Source organism: Molothrus ater, chromosome 1 (genome assembly GCF_012460135.2).
Source record: "Molothrus ater isolate BHLD 08-10-18 breed brown headed cowbird chromosome 1, BPBGC_Mater_1.1, whole genome shotgun sequence".
Classification (NCBI taxonomy): domain Eukaryota; kingdom Metazoa; phylum Chordata; class Aves; order Passeriformes; family Icteridae; genus Molothrus; species Molothrus ater.
Genome location: NC_050478.2, coordinates 149,445,436 through 149,468,091, shown reverse-complemented (window position 1 = coordinate 149,468,091; position 22,656 = coordinate 149,445,436). Strand labels below are relative to the sequence as shown.

The following is a 22,656-nucleotide window of genomic DNA, read 5'->3' as shown; positions in this document are numbered from 1 at the left end:
AAAAGGTTCAGCTTCTGTCTTAAGTAAAGCTGTCACTTTACACTGTACCCTGGCAAAAATAAATACTGTGGGTTTGATAAGGATATAATTCAGTGGAACCTGTAGGAATTGCTCATTAGCTACAGTAAAAAAAAAAATCTACAACAGCAGTTGATTCTGTGGCCTTTCCTTGAGCAGGGCAGGTTATATGCATTGCTTTTGATTCCTCCTCCTCTGCAGCAGCAGGAGTACCAAGTAAATCAAGTAATAGACATATGTGTCAATATTGGATAAGGAAGTAAGAAACTGGCTTGTTATAAAGGCAGTAAGCTAGAAACAGCCTTCTACCTGAATTACCATAGGTTACCCCTGTGGAAGTAGGTTAGTAGGAGGATTAGAAACTTTAAAATAAACAATGGAAGCTTTAAAACCTATGCTTGACAGCATTTGTGATTATGCTAAAAAGAAAATCACATTTGCCTGCCTGCAGATCAGCCCATGTGTTCTCTCTCTGATTCCTCAAACCTCAGCTGTTCCCAGGCTTTTGCTTCCCCTCTCCCCCTTCCACACATACCTTTGGCTCACTTCTCTTAACATACGCTTCTCTTTCCTGACACAGCACCATAAAACTGGGTTATAAACCAGAAATTGTCAGGAAAGCCACATAAACCTTTCTACAACTTTGGCAGAGCAGCCGTGCAGCAGCAGAGCTTAATGAAACACTGACGACTCCCACAGCTGCCAAATATGAGAAGGGGAGGACAGTTGTAGGAGGGTGAGAAGCAATAATTGAGCAGAGACAGAAAATGGGAGAGCTGGATGATGAAATCCTTTAAGAGGCCTGTCACTTATTTCCTTAATTCCATTTTCCAGAAGTGTTATTTAACCCACCGAGGTTGCTGCTGGCATGCTATTGCATAGGGAGTTTCAAAAGGCAGAACAGCTTTGCCAGAAGGAGATATGACTCTTCTGCAGCTTAAAAACACCTCCAGAGCATTCTGTGTGAAACACCACACTAATATTTCTGTACTGAAGCTGTTGAAGGGCAAGGGCTTTGTTTTATTACCAGTTTAGCTGGTCTTTCAAAATGGATGGCTCTAGTCTAGGTGCAGACATGGCATGAAATAGTTTCCAGATTTTTGGGAGTTAATTCTGCTGTAACAGTGTTGACTTGTTTGCATCCAACTCCTAAGGAAATCAGAAATTTGAAATACAAGTTTTAAGAAAATGTCAGACAGTTTTCCTACATCTCTAACCTAATATCATCATTTTAATTTTCCTATTCATTATTTGTTCCTGTGTCTGTAACGTAGATGAAGATTTTGTCTTGAATCCTGTCCTTATGATAGGGAGTGACTAAAGCAGAAATGTGGGTGCATTTTAAAAGTCTGAATGTGTTGTAGAAGGTGTGAATATCACACCAATGTAGGCAGCAGGTTCCTGTCCTAGAAGACAGGCAGTGCCCCAGCCCTCTCCCCTACAGTGTCTCTTTCGTCCTCCGGGTTTTTCCTGACTATTCCAGACTTCTGCTGGTAGTTTTGGAAAGAATTTTCTGCTTTTTGCCCTTGGATGTCAGGTTTTTGCAGTGCCATGTTTTTATGTCTCTGTAATATTCCTATTAATTATTTGTTCTCTTGATTATCACTCTCCTCAGTGCCCATAACCCAATCCAATGGAGAAATTGTGCTTTATCCCTCTGGTCTTGTGCCCCATAAAAATTCCTTGTTTGCACAGAGGAGGCAGCCCTGTACATCCTCCAGGGCAGTAACAGAGCAGCTGAGTGAGCTGAGAGCTCAGCATCCCAGCCCTTGTGCAGCCATCCCTGCTGACAAGACCTTACAGGAGGGGGATGAGGGACAGGAGGGACTTCTTGCAAGTGGCTGATGTTTGTGTTCCCGCAGTGCAGGGCACGCGTGCTCCTGCCTGTGAGATGGGATAATGTGCTGACAGCTCCTGAATGTTGCAGGCTAAGCACAAGAGCTCTGATTCCACAGGCACAAGAGGAATTTCAGGATGTAAATTTTACCAGTGGGAAGACTGAAGGCACAGTTTTGAGATGCTGTTTATGCAGTAGGTTGTTCCTGAGACACTGAGCGAATCAAGATGCCTGACAGCGTGCTGGGCAATCATTTTAATGTAGGAAGCAAAGCAACAGTGAAAAACCTCACAGTTTTGTTCTGAGTTCTTCCACCTGCTCTCTTGCAACTGAACTGAGCCCCATGATCACAAGTATTGGTCAGTTTTTCACCAGTGTTGTGCTGTTTGCTGCTTCTTCCAAGCAGATTCTGAACAAGCACTTGGCTTGAGCAAGTGCCTTATGCAGGCTGGGCAGGAGTCATTGAATGAAAAGCAAATTTTTAGTCTAAAAATCAAATCCTGTATAAGCTTCATTTCTTCTCACTCCAGCAGCTGTAAGATACTGTCACATTAGGGCAAATTAGAGTCTGTCTCATCTCATGTGCTGCCAGACTCTGATTTCAAGAAGTACTTTAAATTATTTCCTTCTTAAAAGCTTGTACTCTCGCTGCTCAGATCATAGTAATGGGCACCAGGACCAATTACTGTGCTTTCTGTGCTTTTTTTTTTAGCCCTTCTCTGTTGGTCAGAGTTCCTGTTTCAATCCAGAAGTTAGAATGTGGTTTCTCATGGGTGCAAAAAACTCTATGTACAAGTGCTGACTGTACCTCAGTAGTGCTGAGACCACCAGTCAGGCCTATTGCAGTGCATTGGTTCAACATATGTTGTCTCAGGTATGGTTTCTCTGGCAGCTCAGTGTCCCACTCTTAAGCCATTAAACTCCTAAAATCTGAAGGGAGATAGCAAGAAGCAAAGAATATATGGTCAGTTTCATGTTGTCAGAACAGGCATTGCAGCTTGTTTGCAGTTTCTCTGGGAGACACAAATGTGTGATAAGTCTATATTTTCATTTTAAATATAAGGGAATGCATATTTAGCTGAATTTATGAAATTGTTCTGAAACCCCTACTCCTCATATAGATCCCCCGAAGCTAAACTGCTTCAGTTTGCAGTGGTTCCTATAATTTTGATGTATAAGATGAAAAACAGATAGCAGAGTTTGAACTTTTCCACAGTTTTTTGACAAGGATTGGTTCTGCTTGGTGCACTCCTTAAAATAGTCTAAACAAAGCAGATTGTATAAGCAATGTAGTTTTAAACAGATCAATGTGAAATATTTTTAGCAGCATGCAGTATTTTATACAAGGATGAAATTGTGGAATAGAAAGCATTTGCAGGGCACGACAGCTTCTTGTGTTCATTCAGAAATTTGTATGGTGTTTATTTAAAGTGTATAAACAAGTCTCTAGGTGATGATTTCTAACAAATGAAAATAGGACCATAGCATCCTATTCCCATATCAGATCTTATTGTTAAGCTTATAAAGAACTATTTTTCCCCCAATAGAACTTATCAAAAAGAGATTTTGAATAGAAACTGCTGCATGGGACTTAATCTTTCTTCCATGTAACTCGTGACCTCACGCAGCCCTTAGACTGATGGTGACACAGTGAGCATTTCCTGTGAACCGTGAGCAGTGCTGGTCCCACTATTGTTGGGCACTTTTTTTGTCTGGGAAAAAACAAACCCTTATTTACTAGAAGCCAGTGTCCTGTTTGTTTGTAGCTGGCTGGGAAATGCCATATTACAAGGGTCTCAGTGGCAGTCATCACTCCTAACAGAAGCTGTTGTTGTGTTTTGCTCTTTTTCTCACTGATTTGTATGAGACTTCTGAGTCTGCCTTGTGACCTGCTCCACATTCAGTTCACATTCAGCCACAAATACTAACCTTGTTTATCCAATATGTTTTTTCCCTCCTCGGTGTTTCCTCAGATTAGCTGTCAGTAAAAGGCTAAATAATAATCCTCCAGTTATTATTCCTCCCCCGTGAGGCCACCAGGCTGCTTTTCCAAGTTGGTGGATGGCAGTTTGCTCTAAGAGCTGCTACCTGGCAAGGCAAGTGTGGAGGTGGAAAGTTACAGACAAAATAAAGGAACAGCATTAAATTGGTAATGGGATGCAGCTGCTTTGGCCTTTGAGTCTGCATGTCTGTCTGAGCAGCCTTTGGTAAAGGCATGTGCTGCATGAAACCACTCTTGGCCTTACAAAATCAGTCCCAGCTGAGCTGTGGCCTGTTCTGTGGGGACACAGCAGCTCTCAGCAGTTGGGACATTTCACTTCTGGCTGCATGAGGTTGTGGACAGGCTGTCAAATGGATGACAATCTCATGGCTGTGCTGCCTTGAAATCCAGTCCAAGCCAGCATCTGTGCATCTGTTGTGCACATCAGAGACTGGATGCTGTAGGGCTGCTGGCCCAGCACGTAACCAAAGCCAAGTTTATTTAAAATACACCCCCCAGCTGAGTCCTTGCCACTGAATGGGGGCGTCAGAAGGAACTTCTTGGTGTCAAAACATTCCCTCTGTCTCTACATTTCTGCTTATTGTTTTCTTTCCTGCCTCAGCTGCCTTCTGAACTGTCTTCCCATTTTAAAATATTGCATAAAATGGTGACATTCTGTACGTTTAGCAGCATGCATATACAGAAAAAGGAACCATTAGGATATGCAATTACCTTCCTCAACTTTCTAACGCCCTTGCAGACAGAACTTCTATAAAGTTTCATATTTGGAGCTCATTCTTGTGAGGCAGAAAACTTCTGGAAGACTTAGGGTGGTTTCTGTTGTTTTAACACAGACACACACAAACACATACATATACACACACAATTTCTTGAAGTATTTCAATTTTCAGACTTTTTTTTTCTTCTCCTGCCAAATCACACAAGCCAACCTAAATATGCATATCATGTATGCAGACATTCAAGATACTAAAACCAGAACAGCCTCTTTTAAGGGAAGAATAGTATTTTGGGGTTGGAGTTCTCCTTGTCTGTCTGGAATGTCCTCATTTATATAAAAATGTCTAGCACTAAAGCAAGCTACTGTTGAAATGATGAAGGTCCTGCAGACTCTGCCAGCATGAAGGGTGAATTTTAGGAAAAGCATCTGCGAGGTCCCTTTTGAAGTCTCACTTCATGGGACAGTGGAGGTCGTGCTCAGTGCCTCAGAAGGCTCTTTCCTGGAAAACTCCTGGTAGAACATGGCTGTGAGCTTTACAAAAGTCTGATTTCCCAGCAACAATGCTGAGCACAGACATCAGAGGTGACACCTAAATCTGTACAGAGAAAGAAGACACTTCTGGGCGCTAGAGCTCTTCAGAGTTTTGGTTCACTGGGCAGACTGAGTTTATCAATTACACATCTCAACTTTCACATCTAGAAAGCAAACACAAAGGGAAACTCTGGATAATTCACTTTCCTGCCCACTGATACAATGATTGCTCTGTCTGCCTGTGCATTGCTCAGCTGAGGAGTCTCTCAGGTTGCGAAGGGAATTCTCCCAACAGCAGATTAATTTTTTCCTGTACTGCTTTTAGTTTTCATGTGTGCCTGCTTCCCACCAGGAGTCTTGTCTTACCCCACTCAGTTGTTTTCCACTTGAGTAACCAACTACATTCTGATATGACAAACTCACAGTTTACATACTTACAGTAAAGCCATACACATCACTTAATAAATGGTAACAGTTTGGAATTCTGCATAACTGTATGTAAAACATACATGATGACTTTATAAACTGCTGGCTTACTCTTGGAATGCAATTTATCAGGGCCCTGCCATTTAGCTTATGGAAGCAGTCCCATGGCATGGCTTCTCCAGCAAGAGAGAAAGCAGGTTGTGCTCATGTCAGTGATTCCTGCCATTACCCAATCTATGGGAATGGCTCGTGTTTCACTTGAAAGTTATCCCTTTCCTGTTTACTTGGGGGAGCACTCAAAGCTTTTTAGAAATTCTTCCATTTTTCTTGGCATGGGGCTGTTAATTCTTGTATAGATTTTTATCGTGGCCTTTTTTTCTAAAGATAGATATTTTGGCCGCTAATGAGTAGTTCAATAAAAAAAAAAAAATCAAAGTGGTTTTTCTAAAAAAGAATCTTGAAACATAATGTTCTTGGGGTTTCAAGTGTCCTTTTTACCCTTCCATAAAAGCTACATCCATGGCTCTGTTCTGAAATCATTGAGATTCATGTCTTCTGCAAAGTAAGCCATTTTCACTGTAAATATTTAGATTTAGGCTTTTATTTATAATACTTAGATGTTAGGAAGATCACCCTTTGCAATAAGTAAAAATAAATTCTTCCCAAGAAAGCATTTCAGTCTCTCTCCTCTGACTCACACATGGAAAGATAAAACTCATTAGTTTTAGTCATGCATCAAAGGTTAGGTAAAAAACCTTTTTTCTTCCTTTTTACTGACCTGTAAAATCAAACCAGACCTTAATCTGATTTTGAGCTATTACATGCAAAGTTGATCTTGAAAGTACTTGAAGTCAAGTACTGAATGTTTTTAAAATAATTTTAGGACATTTTTATGACAGTTAGCTGTGGCTCTAAAGCATAAAAAATACCTATCCGTCCAGTTCAGAAATGTGCAGGTTTTACACTTGAAGGAGAAATATTTGTAAACAGTTTTTAGTTCTTTGCCAAAGTAATTTCAAATCATCATTTCAAATGGTTTGTGAGTTTCCAGAACTGTTTTTTTTGTTAACACACCACAGAGAAGTGTCATTGCAGACTGCAGACAAGGTGGTGGCCTCAAGGACAGAGGGACAGTGAGCTGTGCCAACCCCTGGTGTCCCTGATTTGCACTTCTTTTGCTTGTCTCTGATCTACCAGTGTTTCCTTGTTGTTTCTGCTCACAGTCTCCATTAAAACAAATTGTTTGTCTCAATGGATTATTAAAGAGAATCCTTGTGTCCATTTTACTTAAATATGTCTATTTGATTGTTTATTCACATAAGATGTGATGAGGCTTGTTAGGCTGATGACAGAGCTCTTGCCAGCTTCACCCCTGTGTTTATTTAAAGTCTCTGTGTGATTTACTGCAAACCATCCCAGCGTCTCACAAGTGTTTACTGATGGATGAGCTCGATTGAGACGTCCCAGCTCATAACTCACAAGTCACAACATAATTCAGAAAAGAAATGTCTGCTTTCAACACACAGCCCTTGTGCAGTGAAACACCATCAGGTTATTCCAGATGTTGGTGATCACTGCAATAAAGATCCATGACATTGGTTAAGCTGCAGCTTCTCACTGTGTTTGAAACAGGCTCTGCAGGGACTTGGCCTCACACAGTAGCAACCTTGGGTGCTGAACCACTGCTCCCAGGATGGCTCTGTGCAGGCTAAATGGGATGAGTGTTTACATGTTGCCATTTCTTCTGTGTCCTGCAGAAAAATCATTCACCCTAAATGAATCATGCCCAGCCTTTAGTTTTACTTGCCTTGAACTAAATGTTTCCTCTTCCCCATCGTTAAACCAGTTCAGGCACTGGTGTCAACATCTTGGAGCAGGTGAGGTGCTAGTTAAACATGAGGTGCCTGAACCTGCTTGTGTGCTTGGGAAGCTGTTGAACCTGGTGAAGTTAAAGGGATGGAAGGGGGGGGATGGAAGTTTTCCTTGCACTTCTGCTTGAATTGCTGGCTTCCTGACTTGCATCTTTGATGAAGATAGTGTTCACGAAGAGAAGCTGGATGGTGCAAATAAATACTGCAGTCTGCAGGCACTGTGGCTTCTTGAACAAGAGCTTTAGGTCTAATATGCAAACACACACAGAGTTATGTCTCAGCTAATACTTCCATGTCAGCCAAGACATCACCAAACAGCAGGAAAAGCTAAGCAGGAGATAGTGATTTGAATCATGATGTGAACACGGTGCCACCTGTACAAACACAGCCCTTTCCTAAAGATCTAAATCCTGTGCAAAAGGAATCAACAGTTCCATGGTAAGTACTGATAGGGAATATTGGCCTCAGTGCAGGCCTGCAGCTGCCTGTAACAAGGAAAGGTGGCTGAACCACGATGCCCCTCCCTGGGGCACAAGGTTCATGGCAAACACAGGTTGGGAACTTCCAGCAGGAGCAGGTCCCTTCCAATAACTCTGGACTCATAGGGCAGCTGTCACTGTTAGCTTGTTCATTAGCCAAAGTTGAGTCAAATCACACAGACCTTGGCCTCAGACCTGGATTTTGAATCCTGATGATGAAATTGATTATTTATGCCAAGAAATATCTTGTTTTCCATGATATAATCTCTGTATCACCACAGAGTGTACAACACTCTTGGGAAAATCTGATCTGTCTCGTGGAAGAAGTCAGTGTTGCTAGTCAAGATTTGGTGCTACTTTTAAACAGCAGCAGATTAGACTTCCAAATTTGCATCAGAGGTTATTTTGGGCAGGGATTGGTATAATCCTGCTTGGTAATGGATGCCTCAATGTGCTGAACAGGGAGCACAAGGTACAGGTTGATCTCGCCAGCAAAGGTCAAATGCTGCTTGCACTCACCAAATATGGGTTTGGATAATAAATGGTTTTCCTTCCTGGGATAAAGACACTGAGTTTTTCTGTCTTGGCATCAGTTGGACTGCAAGAAATAGATTGTTTTGTTTTTAACGTTATTCTAAGAACCGTGCTGGAGTGTTACCTGCCCTGTGCTGATAAACGAGCGGGAGGAAGGTCCCAGAGGAGCCAGCATGGCTGCTGCTGTGGCCAGTCTGCCATCTGCAGGCCACTGCTCCGTGCTGGGGATGTGCAGAGCAGGGCTTGGGAACTCTTTCTTCTCCAGAAATTATTAATTCTAGCAAGTTGTTGCTTTCTAGTAAGTGCTATGTAGTAGATTTTAACTTTTTTCCATCTGATCCTATGAATAGTCACCTCTGTTCTTAAAGAAAGCAAAGACAGTGGGGACAAGGAAACCTTGGATTTATCTAAGTTGCTGAATAATTGCTAATTGTTGTTTTTATTGTCTATCTTTCATTTTTGTAAGTAAACATTTTTGTGCTTAGAAATGGGACGTTTCATAAGACATTCAAATTCTGTCCTTCATTCTCAGTCCATAAATCTTTAATAACCCTTTTGTGGGGCTGGTCTTAGATGAAAGCAGCACCACTAATAATGTTCATTTTTGAATCTTAAAGGCTTTGTTGAGCAGGGGATCTGTGTATATGGCAGCCAGGCAGCTTCCCCAAAATCTTTGGTTTTATTTTCCAATAAACAATATACAAATCAATAGAGGACTCAGTAGCAGAAATACTCCAATTGTTACTTTCTTATTGCCCAGGTATTTGAAAGGCAAACAATCTGTGCTTTCCTTAGCTGTTTTTTAACCATCACTGAAGGATCTTAAATGACTTTTTAAGTTGGGAGAGAATTCACTGTAAATCAATTTACCCTTTTCAATGCTGTAACAAAACTCAGTGTATAGAGTGAGATGTTTGGTGTGTACCACATGACCTTTCCATCATTTTTGTTTTGTTTTAGGTCTTCCTGAACAATACTACAGCCTCACTTGGTTCCTCAGCCCAATCCTGGGCTTGATCTTCACTCCACTCATAGGTTCGGCCAGTGACCGCTGCACGCTGAGCTGGGGCCGCCGGCGGCCTTTCATCCTTGCTCTCTGCATTGGTGTCCTCTTTGGAGTTGCACTTTTCCTTAATGGCTCTGTGATAGGTAAATAACAAGGAAATGCCCTACGTGCATCCCCTGCTAATGTACCTGCTTTGAGATTGTAGTGCAGGAAGTAATGATAATGTTCTGCAGTTGGTTTACCTCATATTTAACCTTAAAATCATTAGAAATCTCCACAACCCTGCACTTGAGCTCTGTCCATCTTGCCTGTTATTATTTGAACTCAGAGTTACAGCACTGTGCTGAGCATTGTGCAATCCTAGCTGTAACTGGTATTAATAACAATGTTATTAATACAATGGTTGCCAGAATAATGTTTGCAGTCGCTGAGACGAATTTGGTCGATCCTTGACATGGGAAAATTGTAGCAACCTGTTCACAGGGAAATGTTTCCTGTTGTGATCCATTTTCCCTTTAATGCATATCTGGCAACACATCCTGTTTCCAGCATTATTTCAAAAATTATCTTTTCACTTTTTCTTGTGCTTTTCTTAGACCCAGTATTGAAAAAGTCCAGAACACAGTTAATATTTGTTTATCAAAAACTATGTGGGAAAATAATTTTTCCTGAGCCCCCATCAAAGCTGGTAAAAATAGTTTCCCTTGAACATAGTTTACTACGAATTTAATCTACAATCTCTTTGTAAATTTATTGTAGGAGAGGTGACAGCAAGTACTTTTCGGAAAATGTTTACAAAATGATTGGACTGATGCAAACAAAAGGAACTTAGCACCTAATAACATCCTCTTGGCTCTCTTTTTTTGGGGTTAGATGCAGCTCTATTGTGAAACAGGTCTACTAATTGAGGGAAATGAGTGGAATGTTACCTTGGCTTAGCCTGTTAAAGCCAGACTGGAATGCCATATGATTGGCTTCAATTCTTTGCAAACTGCAGTGGACAAATTATTCAAATAGATGACATTCAGTTTATGCTTTTTTAATTTATCCCAACAATAAATATTATTTATTTGAATTGTTACCATATGGCATGGTCCTGGGTTGACTGTACGGTTTGATATCAATTGTATTTAGTTGTCATCAATTATATTTAGTTGTTGTGTCTCCAAGATTTATTCCTCTTCCTTCAGATGTTTGCAGGATGTTAGGCTGCAAGCCCCTTACAAGATTTTAAGTGATAAGAGCTCTCAGTTCCACACAGTAGTTTAGATCAGGAGCCATTGTTACTGTCAGGTAAACCTCAGGCTCTGTTTATAGGCTTATTTTGAAGCCTTTTAATAAATCAGCACAAAATATTGACAACTTTTCTGCTTTGCTTGCCTATCCTCAGTCTCCAGTTACTTGCAATCCTAATTGCAATTTGGGACAACAGGAGATGCTGCAAAGACTGTATCAGACCCTCTTTCATAATGTGGCCTCTGGCAGTAGAAGTCATAGGGAGAGGAACCAAAAGCACAGAGGTTGGCTAATCCCAATCATGATACAGCCATGTCCCAGGAGAACACCTTACCCAACTCCTCTTCTCTCCTGCCCTGTTCAGATTTCCAGCATATCTACAGCAGTGTTGGTGTTTTCTGCTGTAGGGTTCAGCTGAATGTGGAACATTTATAAATTTCTTTAGCCTTCAAAGAGCTTGGTATAAATGAGGATTCAATATGCAGGAATCAGCGCTTGAGATTTAGATGATTTTTGGTGGCTTAGCCAGTTCATCTCCTTCCACAGACATTTTAATCAGTTACACTAATGGTTTTATCAGCCTCACATGTGTAACTTCTAAATCTCTGTGATTCAAGTAATTCGTGCTTTTGTCACTGGTTCATCTCATGACAAATTATCCAGCTCTGCACTAATGCTGCCTTTCTACTCTGTAGACAAAAAGCATTTCATCTTATGCTGTCAACAGAAGCTGACTGATGCTTTTTGCAATGCAAAATACATCCGTGTTGCTTCATCCTTAAAAGTTTTGCTTATAAAAAGCAATCTAGAAAATAGGAGTGTTTAAGAAAAGCAAAGAGAGCAATGAAGGGGTTAAATTTCACTTTACCCTGGTGTGACATTAAGCATTGTGTGAGGAATGCTGCCAGCAGTGCAGTTACCTGTGCATGTGTCTGACAGGTGAAATATGTCATTTTGGATGCTCCCCTCTCCCACCATGGCTGTCTTTTATAAAAATAGCCTTCAGCACCCAAAGGAAAATACATGGGATGAATATGAAATAATATTCAGTGCTCCCAGATGTTTAAGAGATGCTTTATAAAATAACATTTTGATAAATGTCAGTCTTAAGAACATAAAACCCGTCTGTGTCCCAGGCCTTCCATGATTCTGTGCCAAAGAGCTGAAATTGCCATTTTGCTCCATAAAGAAGTTTTTGCAGTGAACATGTTGGCCACCTCTCTCTTAAGGTGTTAAGCTTGTTCTTAGGAGTTTGCCCTTTTTAAGTGAGATGCTCAGACAGCTCTCCCATTTCTCCCTAGGTCTGGCTATTGGTGATGTCCCGGACAAGCAGCCCATTGGAATCGTTCTCACTGTGCTTGGGGTGGTGGTGTTGGACTTCTGCGCCGATGCAACCGAAGGGCCAATTCGGGCCTACTTGTTGGATGTGGTGGACAGTGAAGAACAAGACATGGCCCTGAACATCCATGCATTTTCAGCTGGTATGGAGTTAGCTGAGATGTTTTTGGCAGCTGTTCAGTCTTCCTGAAGACCAGGTCATGGCTGAATTGATCATTCCTGAACTCACTTCTCACTTTTTTCTGTTCTACAGGTCTTGGAGGAGCAATTGGTTATATGTTAGGAGGGCTGGACTGGACACAGACCTTCTTGGGTAGCATTTTTAAATCTCAAGAGCAAGTCCTTTTTTTCTTTGCAGCCATTATTTTCTCTGTCTCCGTTGCTCTCCACCTTTTCAGCATTGAAGAAGAGCAATATAACCCTCAGCAGGACAGGATTGATGATGAAGGAGACACACTTTCCAGTGCCAAATTCAGTGGCAGTCTCCCCCCACTGAATCGGCTGAATGTAATTAGTGAGGAAGAGCCCTATGGAGCTTCCATGTTCCATGATGAGGTTCAGTCAGAGCACGACCTCAATATGGAGTTCCTTGAGGTGAACATTGTGAGAAGCAAGAGTGACTCAGTTCTGCACATGCCTGATGCCACATTGGAAATTGAATCGGAGCTGCTTTTCCTGCATGACATTGAACCCTCCATTTTTCAGGATGCTTCATATCCAAACACTCCCCACAACACGAGCCAGGAGATCATGAAGTCCAAGCTCAACCACCTGTCTGCTTTCCTCAGGGAGAACGAGAAGGAGGAGGAAATGTTGCTTGATAATCGTTTAAATGAAGATAAAGTCCCAAACATCAACGGCTCCCTACCAAAGGAGTTCCTCAACGGCCACGCCAGAATAGGCATGAAGCAATCCAGCACTTCCAACTCCATGCGGCGGCGCCGGCACATGTTCTACCGGCAGCCGTCCTACACCTTCTCGTACTACGGCAAGATCGGCTCCCACCGGTACCGCTTCCGCCGCGCCAACGCCATCGTGCTCATCAAATCCTCGCGCAGCATGAACGACATCTATGACATGCAGAAACGGCAGCGGCAGCGCTGCCGGCACCGCAACCAGAGCGGCACCACCAACTCCAGCGGGGACACGGAGAGCGAAGAGGGCGAGACCGAAACCACCGTCAGGCTCTTGTGGCTCTCCATGCTGAAGATGCCCAAGGAGCTGCTGAGGCTGTGCGTCTGCCACCTCCTGACCTGGTTTTCCATCATTGCTGAAGCTGTGTTCTATACGGATTTCATGGGACAGGTCATCTTCCAGGGCGATCCAAAGGTAGGAGAGCCGTTCCCATGGGCAGACCTGCTCAGAGTCCCTCGTTTCTGAGATGTGCTCAGTACAATAAAGTGGTGTTTGGTGTCTGTGTCTGTTGCAGGCCCCTTCAAACTCGACTGAGCTGCATGCCTACAATGCTGGGGTTCAGATGGGATGCTGGGGGCTGGTGATTTACGCTGCTACTGCTGCTGTTTGTTCAGGTAAGAGACTGTGCAGTCACACAGTGGAATACACCTCATGCATGTATTTCTAAGGTAAAAGTGAATCATGGAATATCCTGAGTTAAAAGGGACCCACAAAGATCATCCAACTCCTTGCCCTCCTGAAATGGTGTTGCTTCAGTTGGTATCCACCTCCTTGTTTAAGGTAAAGGATATTTTGGAAAAGCATTTCTTGTGGCCATGAGGGGAAGGGCTTCTTTAAGAATCAATATTAAAAAGTTCCTCCCAATGTAGAGGTGGAAATATGAACAGATGGTTAAGTGGCATAAAGCACAAAATGAAATCAAAGATATTCAGTGGCATTTAACAAGCCTTCAGGAAACTAAACTCATGCTTGGTAGATATAAGCATATGCAAGAGGGTTCTTGCAAAGACTGTTTTTAAATCAAAATTATAAATATGTATTTCTGAAAGTCATTCTGCAGATAATTTGCACTTGCAATAGACTCTGAAATTCAGAGTTTTTGCCAAAGTTAAATTCTGCCTTTTGCAGCACACAGCAGGCATGTCTGCTCAGCTCAGTACTGTGGGGACGGGCTCTTTCTGAAGCAGGAACACATCCTGTTCCCAGCGAGGCCTGGGCTGTGCTGGTCAAACAGCCCAAATATGAGCATCCACCTCCTAAACAGGGTATAGGGCTGCCATGACCACATCAATCCCCTAAAATTTTAGTGAGTAAACTGATATTTAAGGGGAAATGGCTTCAAACAAAAAAAAAAAAAAAGTAGGTTTAGAGTGGATACTGGGAAAAAATTCTTCCCTGTGAGGGTAGTGAGGTTCTGGCACAGGTTGCCCAGAGAAGCTGTGGTTGCCCCATCCCTGAAAGTGTTCTGGGCCAGGTTGGATGGGGCTTGGAGCAACCTGAGATAGTAGTAGGTGTCCCTGCCCATGGCAAGGTTGGTTGCAACTGGATGGTCTTAAAGGCCCCTTCCAACTCAAACCATTCTATGATTCCTGTTTTATTCTTTATCTCTGCAGCCTTGTTGCAGAAATACTTGGACAACTACGACCTTAGCATAAAAGTGATCTACATCCTGGGCACGCTGGGCTTTTCCCTTGGCACTGCAGTGATGGCCATGTTCCCCAACGTGTACGTCACCATGATAATGATCAGCACGATGGGAATTGTCTCCATGAGCATCTCCTACTGCCCCTACGCGCTTTTGGGACAATACCATGAGATAAAACAGGTATGTGGAATATTTGGAGTATGTATGTGAATCAAGGCAGAACATCCATGTTTCTCTTAAGATCACAGTGGCAAAATAGGTTTGTTAAATGCCATTATTGAAGATACCTGCTTGGTTGGGATGTGTGCCAAAGCTTGAATGGATAGTAAATAGCAGGAGCTGGTGCTGAAATCAGATAGTCTTCACACTGAGTTGGCTCAGAGGGGGTCACAATTGCTTTTTCCTATGCTGAGGTAAAATAATCTGGGGGCATATGGCAGATGAAGAGAAATTAAATCATTATTGGAGTGAATATTTACTATCTATCTAGTTGTTACTCCTGCCTTGATGTGGTATGGTAGTGTTACTCATGTTTTTCACAGTCTTAGATTTTGAAGTGAGTCTGGAAATGCAGCTGTAATTTTGGGGATGCATAAAGCAAAACAATTCTGCTGGAAACAAGGGCAATTTTACTTCCCAACAGTGTCATTCCACTGTTCCATTTGGATCACAAACTACAGGAGGAACTTTTGTTACAAGTTCCTGAATTGCGACTGGGAGGGGGATTCCTTGTTATCATAGGATTAATGTTTTCATGTAGTACCAAATGTTTCATGTAAAGCTGTTTTTACAAAACCTAATCTTGGAGCTGATGTGGGCTGGAAGTGACCCTGTCAATACCTGCCTTGCACTGCAGGGTCCTGAGGAGGCTGTTGAGGAGCAGATAAAGAGGCTCTGGAGTTGTGTCATGGTGCTGCACAAAGATGATGTGAAGTTGACCATGGGGCTGAGAAATTTGAGGGAAGTTCTGATGTTTAAGTATTGCTTTCATCCATTGTTTTACCTCCTACCGCCTTTCTTATCTTCTTGCAGTACATTCACCACAGCCCTGGGAACTCGAAGCGAGGGTTTGGCATCGACTGCGCCATCCTGTCGTGTCAGGTTTACATCTCTCAGATCCTGGTGGCCTCCGCGCTCGGCGGCGTGGTGGACATGGTGGGCACGGTCAGAGTCATCCCCATGGTGGCTTCTGTGGGATCCTTCCTGGGCTTTTTGACAGCGACTTTCTTGGTGATTTACCCCGAAGTCAACGAAGAGCCAAAGGAAGAGCCCAAGGGCCTGGGTTCTCCAGAGACAGCCGAAGGCAGCGGCGCAGGCACGGAGAAGCCGACGGTGCTGAAGCTGACGCGCAAAGGAGCCGCGGCGGCGGAGCCGGAGGGCGAGTCAGCCGTGTGAGGCCACTGACTCTTGTTCACCCACATTCCAAGGAGTGCAGGTGCAGGATCAAGAACTTTTGTTGTGGTTTTTTTTTTTCCAGGAAAGCGAATTAGGACCTTCACTACTTGTGGCTAAAATTTGCAGAAGAAAAGGCAGTTTCATGCAAAATTGTAAATGAAATTCTGTAGTCCTTCCTCTAGGTTTGAGCAGGTCGCTCTGATGCTAATTGCTTTCTCTACAACTTAGAAATGTCATTTCTGAACACTTTTTTATTAAGAATACATTTAGATTTCAAATAAGTTTTATTAATCTGCATGAGACTCACAGTGTATACAATTAGCAGTTAGAAAAATTAAGTTTTCAGCTGTTTTTAAACTAACAGAAAATGGAAGCTATCTCGACCTATAGTCTCTTGCCATTTTTTTGTCTGAACATTTCAGATTTCACTATGCTTAGACATCAATCGATTTTTTTCACGAGCATGATATTACTGGTCTGACAGCTACGTTAATTTTAGACTTCATGTTTTTGTTAGTGCAATTACTGCAGACTCCTTTTATTTGCAATTATTTTCAAGGAAAAAAAAAAAGCAATTACTGCAGTTTCTAAGAAATTGCCGTGAATTCTTTTAGTCATACTATTCACAACCACTCCCAAATCTGCTGCTTCTCAGGAGAGGGTGACACTTGGTGCTGGATGTCAGCTGTAGATGGAAGGAGCAGCAGCTGGGAGAGGTGACCAGCACTCACAGGTTTCTTTATCACAAGTGCTGCATTTTATGAATGTTGTTGGAATACGCTGTGACAATTTTTAGCTGAGAGTTTCACGTGCTGGTGAACTCGGGGGTTTTCTCAGCATTTAAACCTGATCATCTCTGGATGAAGCTGCCGTGGAGAAAGGGCATCTCTGGGGTCAGCTTTGTGGAAGGGTGCATGTGGATTCTCTTCCGTAGGGAAAGGAAGTCATTGATTAATTGCACTTTTTACGATCCTTTAACCTCCTGGCTGGGAATGCAGCAGCCGAGGTAAAGGCACGGGGTCAGTACAACAAGGAGAACCCAAGGCCTACCTCTGTCACTTTATGGCATAGTCTGGGTGTATAAAAATCTGTGTCAGAAACAGTTTTTAGGCCTTAAAATTCAAATGTTGCTGTTCCAGTCCCTGTGTTGGAGGAATTGTGGGCCAGAGCTCTTCTGAGCTGCCATACCAATGTTGTCAGCACATCCTCCATGTCCCCTTCTGTGATTCAGGACACAGCTGCAGTGCAAAGATACTTTTCTGGAAAGAAGTTCAAAGAGTTGTGCTACTTGATTTAAAATAGGTTTGGATCATTATCCAGCAGCCATTTAAAGCAACTTTTGAAACTTGTACTTCACAAACTTCCGATTGTCATTTGTAAGATATGTTTGTGATGCTGTTGACTCATTTTGGCTTGGGCCCCCCAGGCTGCCTCAATCCGTGTGCTGGACAGGCAAACACAGCACGGTGTGAGATTCCTGCTGCCTCAAACTCCTCCTCCTCCAAGACTTGCAAATGCCTGTGTCAATCATGCTGCAATCCAGGCATTCAGACAAAGAAGCTATATTTCAATATGAAAAGCAGTTTTTAATGAATTACTTGAATTGTCAATGTTTTTGAGAAATGGATGTTTGGGTGTGTTTGTAGGTGGCATCTGTGGGTTTCTCTGAAGGCTTCCAGTCAATGCCTATGGCCTTTGCTATCAAGGGTGATGATGTTTTTAGGCTGGTGACATCACAGAGCACTGAAGTACATGTAATCACACAGGACTTGAGGTTGTATTTGTTTTTCCAAGTGTCTCGAGGAAGTCTTTCTTTTTCTATGGTGAATATTTTTTCTGTAGAACATGTACTGTGAACTGTGTTCAGCCAGGGGAGCAATACTACTGAAGAGTGTGAGACCTTACTGAAGAAAGCAGTTGTGAGAAATTCTGCCGTGAATTTTATCATCTCAGTTACATTTAATATATTCTGGTGATGTTCATGTGTGAGAGACAAGTGTTGTGTTTCACCCTAGAACTGGCATTTATGTAAGTTACATGCTGAGTTACACATTTTAAAGTGGCTTTAATATTTTAGTTTTGAAGCTCCTTGAAGATTCTGCTTTTGGTTAAATAACCGCTGTCAAGTACTCCTTATTTTAATCTCTACTGCTGGAAAGGTTCTTCAACAGTTTAAAAACCTGCATCTTCTGAGTGGTGCCAGCCTTACCTTTTTCCCAAGGGTTCCATGGACCAGCATGGATCAAATCTCCATTACTCCACACTGCACTTTCTAAGCCAAGATCTCTTTCACTGCACCGTCACACTGACCAAGTAGCTGCAGAGAGGGTGGAGAGGCTGCAGCTCCCTCTGACTTCAGATCCCACAGAGGGAACATGAAACCATTTTAGGAGTGAGCTCACCCATGTTTATGGAGCTCTCTCAGCCAGGGAAGGGCAAGGACAGAGGAAAGACCTTTCATTTGAAACCCAGAGGCTTCAAGCAAAGGCAGGGCAGGGCCAGTTTTGTCACAGACTGCATTTGGCATGGCTTCATTTCTAAGAACTGGATGTTAAAATCTGTGTTTGGAGTTGTTTATGGGGCTCATAACGCAGGAATACGCACACTGCCACAGCAGGAAGCTGATTTCACTCCCTGGTAAAGGCAAAGGAAATAATTATTCATTGTAAATGTGCTGAAGTTTTTGTAGTGTTGCCAGAAAAGAATTAACTTGGGGAGTCCCAGCCATCTCCTCCTGTCCTTGGGCCAGCCTGGGAAACCCCCACACTGGCTTCACCTGCTGAGGTGTCCCAAGGGCTTTTCCTTGGATGTGAAAGTCATCTTTTAGCCCCAGCACTGCTCAGTGTAGAGTGGGCCATGATTTATTTCTTCATCTGTCCCTTACTTTATCTTTTCATACAGAAATGATATTTTTTGGCCATAATTAAAGTAGTACAGTTTTATGTGTTTGTTGCAGATCTTGTGGAAAGAAAAGTTTTAGGTGGCTTTTCTCATTATTCCTGGTGACAATTAACATCTTTTGTTTTGTTTGTATTCCTGTCCAGTTGAAGTCATCCCATTGGACCATCAGTGTAGTAGGATAAGGTTTAGGGGTTCAGTTCTGTGTTGTTCAGTACTATAAACAATTTGAACATGTTCTGCTGCAGTGATGTGTGACACAAGGCACTGCTGGGGTCGATCAGCTGCACATCTCGAGATGTTTCATGTGACAGCAGAGGAGCTTTAACTTTCACCCCTCAGAAAGGTGCAGTGTGGCTTTGGCCCTGTTGGGTTACTCCAGTCCAGTGAGATCTGTGCTGTTTGTCGACAGCAATTTCAGACTCCAGAAGCAATAATTTCTTAGTTTCTCTTCTTGCTCGTTTGATGACTTTCATAGAGATTTATTGCCTAAATAGCCTTTTAATAACACAAATATGGTGTTTTGCTGGTGCTGGCTGTGAGTAGTTGTGGAAAGATAGGGATTGTTCATCATCAGGAGGGAGGAGGCCAGTAAATCCAGTGGAGGTTTGTGCTCTTGAAACACACAGTGTCCTTTTCCCCTTTCATTTGGAGCCTTTTTCTAGGCTCTGAAATATTCCCAGCACATCAATGCCAATGCTGGCACTCAGACCCCAGGATGGAACAGGCTGCGTGAGGTTTTCCTCATAGGCAAGGACTGAGTCCTTCTCATCCCTCTCCCACCTCATCTGAACCCCCCAGCACTTGGAATGACAGCAGCAACCACGGTGCTTTTTGCCAGGTACCTCATTAAAACCTCGTTTGCATCATTAAGAACATGTCCCCTGCCCTTGGTCTGGGATGAGCGTGGCTTCCTCCAGCATCCACCATGAAAAGCAGGATTTTCCTGGCTGCCAGATCTCACAGCCATGCAGGTTGGGGTCACATCTATGAGTAAAGGCAGAGAGGGTCACACTGTTCCTGGGAGAGCTGGGACATCTGGGCAGAGGGAAGCACAGGAGGCAGGTGCTGAGATCTGGGGGTTTTTAGGGATGTGTGTGTGTCTGTACCTCTGTGTTTGTACATTTCCAGACACACTGCTTGGGCCAAAATACCTTTGGGGGTTGTGTGTTGCTGTCACTGTACTCCACAATGTTTTCAACTGAGTTCTTCCAGGTTTCCCTCATCCTAGTCCAATGCAAGACAAGCTCAGCTATAAATATGTATCCTGTTAAAATGAACAAATGAACTCCTGCATGATATTCCAAGCACATGTAGCAGCTTCAGCATCTGAAGTGTCTGTGGTGAAAGAGAAGTTGGTTTTCTTTGCAGCTGTTTTGTCCTCGTTTCCTTTGAATAGGCCAAATAAATGTAATGGACACCAAATATTGCACAGAAATGTTATGGATGACTGTGTGAAAGAAATACCAAATTTTATTTTTCTTTGCAGAAACTTTATGGTTCCAGAGAGTCTTTTAGCTGTTTTCCTTCCTTAAATGACAAAGCTGAACGTTTGTAAAGCACGTCACAAAATGGTCATTTGGAAAAAGTGGAGCTACCCAAAGTTTTCTCTTTGTCATGTTGCATCCAAAGGAGCTGCAGCAGCTCAAACACCAACTGGGGTTTGAATTTGAGGCTCAGCATTTCAGAAACTACCTTAGAAAACAAAAAAAGGCTCAATTCCTTCTCCTGGCATGGCACTCGCACCCAGTGATCTGCTCATTAAGGTGTTCCAGGCTTTCCTGTTGTTTAAATTAAAATTACCTCCTGGAAAACCGATTTGGTTTGGTTCCTCAACCCAAGCAGCTTCACCTGAATTTTCACCTCAGCTTCCCTCACCCTTGGGAGTACCAGGGCTGCCCAGGAGGGACAAATACATCCCCCACCAAAAGAGAGCATCTGCTGTAATTAAAGGGCTTTTGATGCCCTTGCAACCTGCTAAAATTTTAAGGAAAATGCAGAGCATGGTTCAATTTGACCTGCTCTGGCACATTTATTCTTAAATTTGGAAGTCTGGGGTGAAGCTCTGGGAGCATTTAATCAAACTTAATGATGTCACCTTATTTACTGTGCACCTACTCAGTCCTTAACAACAGCCAAATTGTAATAAATTACCCAAAAATCCAGACTTTTCTCTCAACAAATTGGCAGTTCCCAATGTGAATTTGTTTTGCCTGATGTAACATGAACACTAAGCCCTTTAAGTAGCCAAATGACCAGCTTATTTTAAATGCCTCGTATTACTAGAAAGCTGCATATAGGCATCTCATAGTGGGGAAAAAATTAAAAAAAAAAAAAAAAAGAAAAAAAGAGAATATTTAGTTCCTTTGTGAACTGGCCATATGACAACTACTTTTTTATCAACTTATTAAGTTGGGGCACTATAATAGCTCTTGCTGAGTTTAGCAATGTTTATAAGCATGTGTTAAACACATAATGTTGTTTTATGAGGAAAAAGGGATAAAGAAAAGTGATGTCACAGATGAATGTTTGAGTGCGTAGATGGCATAATGTATGTATGATTTTTATTTCTACACTGTTGAGCTTATTTTCTGTTTAAAGGTTAAAAAAAATGTTGCATGAGAACTGTTTTATTGTGTTCTGCACTTTCTGTTCTTTTTTGTATAATCTTGATTTTTTTTTCATTTATGCATAGAAAAGAAAAAAATCAGTTTAGAAATATTCTACTCCACGAGACATTGTGTTCCAATCTGTTGTTCCGAAGTTCGATCTTAATAAACATTTCAGTAAGAGTTGGTGGCTCGTGTCCCTGTGCTGTTTGTAGGGAAGGTGAGCAGAGGGACACCTGGTCCCTGAGCTGTGCAAGACAAGTAACACTCACCTGCACCCCAGAGCTTTGTGAGTATTTCCAAAAATGCTACTGCCAAACAGTGCCTGGCAAGAATGCAGGTGTTGCAATTCAGAGATGGTTCTAAGCTCACCTGACACTTGCAGGGTTCAGGTGTAACCCAGGAGACAGCACAGGTGGAGCAAAATGGGGATACCTGGGGCAGGTGTGTGTCCCCAGCTCCAGGCTCTGCTCTGACAAAGGGTGGTGGCTGTCACACAGAATCTGTCACCACTCATGCCATTGCTAGGGCTGAAGAGCTGAGGGTCTCCCCAGTCACCTCTGAGTCTATGATTTAATAGACACAAGCAGCTCCCAAAGAAATCATTTCACATCCAAACTCATCAACCTCTGGGACCATTGACAACAAGAGGGGAAAGCTGGAGCCAGATCACAAACACCAGCTGATGGGTAAACTTGCAGTGAAGAGCTCACTTGTCCCATTTGGTTTCTAATTTCCTTGACAGATTTCATCTGTGATTCTCCCTAAAGGAAATTCCTCAGAACAAGTATCAGCAGCTCTTGATTCATTTTTCATAGAATCATCCAGAATTAATTACACTGGAAAATACCTCCAAGACTGACTCCAGCATATGACCAATCACCACCTTTGTTAAGTAGACCAGAGCACTGAGTGTCACATCCAGTCTTTCCTTAAACAACTTGAGGAAAGGTGACTCCACCATCTCCCTGGGCAGCCCCTCTCAGTGCTTGGCAACCCTTTCCATGGAGAAATTCTTCCTAATACTCAAACTAAACTTCCCCTGGTGCTAATTGAGGCTATTTCAGCTTGTCCTGTTCATAGGATGGACTTGATTAATCCCAAGGTCTTTTCCAACCCTAGCTGATTCTGTGATTCAATGCTTGTGACTTAGAAGGAGGCTGATGCCCACCTGGCTACAGCCTCCTCTCAGGGAGTT

At 42.7% G+C, this 22,656-nt stretch overlaps 1 protein-coding gene across 3 annotated transcripts in view; it reads left to right on the top strand.

The window, feature by feature from the left end:
• SLC45A4 (solute carrier family 45 member 4) overlaps positions 1-21,641 on the top strand; it is an 85,471-nt gene extending 63,830 nt beyond the window's left edge. For all 3 annotated transcript variants that reach the window (XM_036398612.2, XM_036398596.2, XM_036398605.2), the window contains exons 3-8: positions 9,377-9,565; positions 11,960-12,139; positions 12,250-13,325; positions 13,426-13,525; positions 14,525-14,736; positions 15,589-21,641. In XM_036398612.2, coding sequence (XP_036254505.1) covers positions 9,377-9,565; positions 11,960-12,139; positions 12,250-13,325; positions 13,426-13,525; positions 14,525-14,736; positions 15,589-15,951 — 2,120 coding nt within the window. In that variant the 3' untranslated portion in view covers positions 15,952-21,641. The remainder of the gene's footprint in view (positions 1-9,376; positions 9,566-11,959; positions 12,140-12,249; positions 13,326-13,425; positions 13,526-14,524; positions 14,737-15,588) is intronic.
• The last annotated feature ends 1,015 nt before the right edge of the window (positions 21,642-22,656 follow it).